Source organism: Folsomia candida, unplaced genomic scaffold, assembly GCF_002217175.1.
Source record: "Folsomia candida strain VU population unplaced genomic scaffold, ASM221717v1 Fcan01_Sc001, whole genome shotgun sequence".
In the NCBI taxonomy this organism is placed as follows: domain Eukaryota; kingdom Metazoa; phylum Arthropoda; class Collembola; order Entomobryomorpha; family Isotomidae; genus Folsomia; species Folsomia candida.
The window spans coordinates 11,900,311-11,906,924 of NW_019091193.1; the positions used below are offsets into that span (position 1 = coordinate 11,900,311).

At 34.8% G+C, this 6,614-nt stretch overlaps 1 protein-coding gene across 5 annotated transcripts in view; it reads left to right on the top strand.

Moving 5' to 3' along the window:
- Positions 1–2,670, top strand: part of LOC110842376 (eyes absent homolog 1) — a 30,079-nt gene extending 27,409 nt beyond the window's left edge. For all 5 annotated transcript variants that reach the window (XM_035859890.1, XM_035859892.1, XM_035859893.1 and 2 more), the window contains 2 exons: positions 762–862; positions 1,443–2,670. In XM_035859890.1, the coding sequence (XP_035715783.1) occupies positions 762–862; positions 1,443–1,523 (182 nt within the window). In that variant the 3' untranslated portion in view covers positions 1,524–2,670. The remainder of the gene's footprint in view (positions 1–761; positions 863–1,442) is intronic.
- The last annotated feature ends 3,944 nt before the right edge of the window (positions 2,671–6,614 follow it).

Genomic DNA, 6,614 nt, shown 5'->3' on the forward strand with positions numbered 1-6,614 from the left:
AATTACAATTATTTTCAATTCACCTCAAATCCTCCTTGTGCAGACCTGTGTACAAAACCATGCAACGCAGAACGTCGTCGTCTGAGCTTGGATGAGTGGTATCCATCCATTGTTCTGGCAATGCTTGGTGGTCATGCATTGTGAGTAATTTCTCTTAGACAAGGAAATACGATTCAAAGTAGGAAGTGCACATTGGCTGACTCCAAATTCAGTTAAATGCATAGCGAGTGGTACACATATGACCTCATGCATTTACTATTGGTCTTGGGCATTGAATCTCATGCAATTATTAGTAGTCAACTAAACACTGGACAATTGCTAATTAAAAGCATAATTGGAAGCGCATTAATATACCTGCATGAACAATTTACTGAATTATGTACGTCTATCTACACATATATTTAGGCAACGAGGAAAATACGTACCTATGTATTAATATGCATTACAAGCATCATACACCACTCATTCTATCCAATAGAATCGTCTTTGACAATTGTTGATTATCACTTAATAATTAAATAGATGGTCAAAACACTTGAAGAATAAGAGATAGATTTTAGAAAATTATATTTACAAAAGTTATTTTTAAATGTAGTAAAACCTTTGATCAATTTATTTCTGACGTGTGTATTTTGTTTCGCATTATCCAAATTTACGAGAAATATGCAATTAAATACTGCTTGGCATATATAATCGTAGTTATTTGCCAAAACTTGGTAGAATAATGAAAGATATAGTTTGATGATTTTTTTAAATTTTAGGGAAAGATAGTTGCTTTGAGCGGATCGTCTCTCGTTTTGGTCGCAAGTGCACATATATCGTTTTGGGAGATGGCAAAGACGAGGAAAAGGCCGCTAAACAGGTATTTGTCTTACCAACATTAATTTGCACTATTGATGAATTCATCGTTTTTAACTCTCGCTTTTATTCTCACATACATTCCAACACTCAAAATGAAGATGAATTTATGTGTTACTCGTTGAATGACAATTTGTTTTTAAAATACTTATTCACTTCCTATTTTCTATTTCTTCTATCACACAACGCTTTTGGTATACCTTTGAACTTCAGCAGCAACAGAATGTTGTTATTATTTCCTGACGATTTATAGAAAATTTCCTTTCCGGAAGTGAGCGCTCCTTGTGACCCAAGTGGACGGAAAAAAGGAAGCCGATTGAACGGACACTATTATAGTTGCATTTGTACTTATGCAACTCATTGATTGATATCTTTTGCATTTCCACATTGTTAAAAATTATAGTCCCATAAACTTACCTAAGTATTTATAATTCTAAATATCTTGCATGGCATCAGTTGATATTTCTTAATGCTTAATTTAAATGCTCCGAGTAGATTAAACTTGTAGAGTTTGCTAATTACAAGTTGCTAAGCTTCCAAATAAGTTAATACAATGTAAATATGCCATTTGAATTTAATTTCAGATGACGTTTCCCTTCTGGAGGATTTCCACACACAACGATGTAGGCTCACTTTTTAATGCACTTGATATGTCCTACCTTTGAGTCTCTGTGATTAATTTTCCGGTGTATTTACATCTTTTTTAATTAGTCAAGTCCATAAAAGTGTAAAGCTACAGTTTAAATAAAACAATCTGCGGGGCATGAAATTAATGTATGTACTTATGTACCATATATAAATATTGGGCATATTATTTAGTAACACTTGGCTACTTATGACTACGTAAAGCATACTGAACTGAGAAATACTGTCAAATACTGTCATTACAATAGACATATATAACTACTTATAATTTATTGGAGAGTTTTCCAATTAGTTACACACTTCAGCTATTGTTATGCTAGCGTATTGTTCAAACTAAGAAACTAATATTAAACAATTAGCAATCTTTCAAATTTAATAAAGCGTAGAGATTTACTCATATCTCCAGCTCTAAAGTTCAATTCTTACATAATAAGACTCATTAATTCGAGCATTAGTGTGAAGGTTTTTGTGTTATTTTAGCACTCTAAACTCAATTTGTGTGAAGCAATTTGCAGATATAATCAAATTTCCGTTCTTCTGTTCCAACACAATTTATTCTTCATATTTATATAATTTCTTCAAACTTACAAAAAATTTATAACGCAACGCTCAAGTAAACATAAACCTACATATAAGTACCAATAATTGTACGCACGTATGTATTTATATATTAATTTATCTCTTAATTGTATGAAACTTAACTTGCGACCAGACATTCGTTATAGTGGAAACAATAGCATTGGATAACTTACATGTCACGAGTACCGCAACGTATACTTAAATGTATGTACGTATGTGGAGTCAGTATATTGATGTGTACATTGGATTTGTTTTTTATCATAAACTCACTGATTCATTAATCTGGTCTCAACCCATAAATATGTATGTCTAATATAAATAGAAGTGTCCAATAATCGCCAAGTCTTAACATGCAGCGTATAAGGTTTACATACCTATCCTCTCAAATATTAAAGAAATTGAGTAATCCAAATAGTTTTGCTAACCTTACATTATTCTATTCCATAATATTGCTCCGCTGCACTTGCATCCTTATGTGTACTTAACGTGAAATGTAAAAACGTTGTTAAAATTAAATGTAATATATAAAGCTGAACAAAGTTGGAATAAACTGATAGCGACAGAATGTCATACACTTTCACTCTTTAATCACCACCTTGCTTGACCATTGCAGTGTACCTACACGATGACAAGATCTTCGATATGCTTGATGAAGATGTAGGTTTTCTCATGTATGTAACTTCTTATTCAAGAGTAGTGCAAACGACCGCAATTCTCAGCTATTCATCCAAATTACATATTATATGATGTAAATAAATATACATACACGTGGTCAATTTTGTAATTTTAAGTATATATGTAGATGCATATATATACCTGTGCATAAATACATTTTCAGGTAGTTATGCAAATTGTATTATTTTTACAATTACCCATTGGATAAGTGGAGAACATACACAAGGTGTCTCAGATTCGAACCACCCAACATGAACTCTGTTAAACTCTTGTGCCAAGGGCAAAAAAAATCAGCGTTATTAATGGGTCACTCAGATCGCCAGAACACACTTCATCGATACTTCACAGCAGGGGTGACGTAGCCTTGTACGTTGAAACTGAAATCAGCTTATCTAACCCAATTTTTAACAAACGCTTGTTAATTGCTTCTAGACGAAATTAGGTCTCATCTAAGGAGGACAGCTTCACTATTCGGCAGTAACAGAACTTGATGCCCTTTGGATAGGTTGTAGTACCCCAGGAGTGTACTAAAAGCCCCCCGAATGTTTTGATTTCATGACCACATTTACACTCCCACACCCACTCAAATGGGCGAGAAACCCGAAAATCGCCATCTTCAAACGTTCGCAAAAAATCTAATTTCTCGGATTTAGAAAATTAGAACGCTATCATTTTCATAATATCCGATATCAAACTCAATTTTAAAAACTTCTATATTTTTGAAAATGTATATGTCCGAAAAATACTTGGGTGATTTCGTACTTACAGAATGCTGCAACATATCCAATAGGCATCAAATCGGTTATTGGCAAATAGTGAAACTCCCCTCTTAAGTTCAATTCAATTCGCGTCGGCTTGTCGGGAACAAAGAGTTATGCGTTGGGTCGTCTTACATAACAATGCAAGATCACATCATTCTGGATTGCACTAAGCACGATCTCCTCTCTCGTCTGCACCACCTGGTTGTTTGGCATTCTAAAGTTCATTAAGTTTTTCATTAACAGTGCGGCCCGCATGTACGTTAGGTAACTGAATAAATGAGTGATGCCAAATTCTCGTCAAGTGCATCACAACTATTATGAAAAACAATGGACTACCTTAATATTAAATTATCAACTCCATTCAGGCATGCATATTACTTTTTCAGATCCAATTTAGCTATAAATGACTATGACAATTTTGCACATTCCTAAAATAATAGTGATTTGTGTTATGTCCATAAACTTCATATGTATGTGTGGTGGATTAATGATCATCTTGCTATGTATACATACATTTACATATCGTGTGTGTAAGTATTTATGCATGAGTGTGTAGATTGGAGTGATAAAACACCTACATTTTAAATCATTCGGTGACGAAAGCGTGGCTTTAATTAATAATTGAATCATCGGGGTTGCGCAGCTTGTCACTTAAGTCATTCTTACTAACACTATTCTTCTAATAAAATCCAATCTTTATATAGGCGTGGTCAATGGATGGAAGTTAAAGGCGGTGGGAAAACTATGTATTTAATCCAAGTTTCTGATTTTGTTTGTGATTTGTAGCCGACTAGCCGAGTTACGTCTAGTTTAATTTAAATAGGTTTCGAACTGGACCATCGAACCATACACATGTATATATGCGCGTATTGATATTTATTCTAAATTCAAGGTACCCCAATTTATTAAATAATATACAATTACGTATGTTATAATACATACGCATCGCATAATAAAGTGTCATCAATGACCAATTAAAGGAGAGCACTTGACTGTGAGACAAAAATAAATTTAAATCTGTCACTCTGCAACATTCAGTTTTGTAAGAGGCTTCTTGCTTAACTCCTCGTTTGAAGAAACAGTTTAGCACTTTAGGACACTTGAGATGACATTTATTGTTGCTGTCTTTGTCCTCACAAGGAAGTGGTGGGTCTTTCTTTAGCAATGAAATGAGAACTGATAATCAAATCTTAGTATTGTGCTATATACGTACGTACGTAGGTACGTGTGTACGAATTGCCTCCCAGCAGAGTAAATAATAGACGAAAACTTGATTATACTTCAGACATGTTATTGCGGTACCTGGTTAACTGGGTTAGTTGAACTTACTTGAACATGGCACACGCATCTACGTACACAAAAAAACACGATGGTGACAAGTCTGCACAATTCCTGAGACGAATTTTATACACTTCAACATTTGATCAGATAACAATCTGGGTTACCACCAAATTGTAATAAGAAAGACTAACAAATACTGAAAGATTTATCACACAATCCATTCATTCCATTTCTCCATCCATCCATCTATCACTGCACCAAGCCAAACCAGATCAGAAGAATGGCAGTAAAAAAAATAATCTTGTGGTCACAATGTTACACATAATCGAGTATAATGACAGAGGCGAGATGACATAACAAAAAACGGCTTCCTAGAAGACAAAGCGCATCTTTTGCACTCAATTCTTTTTCTTCGCAAAAAGTTTACTTATTGCTTTTCACTTAATTTACTAATGGGACGAAAGATCTTGATCTGCAGTTAAGACTAATATTTTCATACATACGTAAGTGCGAACAAGGTGCTGCGTACATTCATTCTAACCAATTCTAAGAACAATTTCCCTCTAACTAACGGCAGATAATAGTTAAAAAGAGAGGTTAGGAGATTGTAATTAATTAGAGAACGCTACGCCATATGTTGTGAATTTAAGGCTTGATTCTTCCATGTATATTTGGACCCAAGAAGGCGGATACTTTTGCTTTCATGGTGAAAGGGCGAGTTCATTTCATCCTTCGGTGATTCCAATGTGTATCTGTCTGCATAGGTAGTGCAACAATTCTTTATGAAACATGAGTCAGCTTGAATTTCTTCCAAAATGAATTACGAGAATAAAGGGCTGCTGAAAAGTTTTAGAGTTTGTGTTAATAAACTGCAGAACTTAATTAACGAGGATTGTTGTATTTGTTTACGTTGGAAAACTAAACGAAGATACTCGAGGAGATTTTGTGTTCACAACTATTGTACAGATTAACGTCCTACTTAAGCAACCAAGAATCAATTGGGTCAACGCCAATGCACAAATTTAATGTTATCTGAAAATATGTATCATAAATAAATATAATCTTATACCAAAGTTTCAGTTGGATCAGTATCTCTTTAATTTTCTCCAGCCGGAGACCTTATTAACATCATAACAACTGCAATAGTCTCACATTGTCAGTCTCAATCATCATTATAATATCATAGGATCAGTATTTTATCAAATCTCGCCTCGTCACAAAGTATCGCACAAATGCGAATGACACTGGTTCGATAATCCAAAGACCAAGGGAAACCCAATTGGTAATCATTGCAAACATCTAAATATTTATGCACTACTCCACTATCCCTTTCATTTGCACTCTGAATCTATGGCAGAGACATGACATACATGCATTTGCTTGTGTGCAGATACTGTTGGGGTAAGTCCACGCTGCTGTGTCAATATTTCAATGCATTTCTGCACAACCCCCACGTCACAACGCACACTGCAAGCAGCAACGCCAAAGCAACTTGAGTCTGACCCTTTGAGATTTGGGAGGCAGTGCGATATACCCCAACTGCCCTTCCCCACGAAATCGTAAACCAAACCAAAATCCAAGCAGCGATAAAGTTTGTCTATTATTTTATGGTTAACTATCATGAATTCATCTTACGCTACACTACTCCCTTCTCTCCATTCTGAGATTTCTCCCTCGTTTATCGTTGTTGTTCACTTATGAGACTCGAAGCCTAGTTGATTATTTGGTTCTGCTTCGTGAGTTCAGTTGTAATAGCCAGAAATCGCAAAGTGTTTTTTATCAACTGTTGAATATTGTGTGGTAAGGAGCATTTCC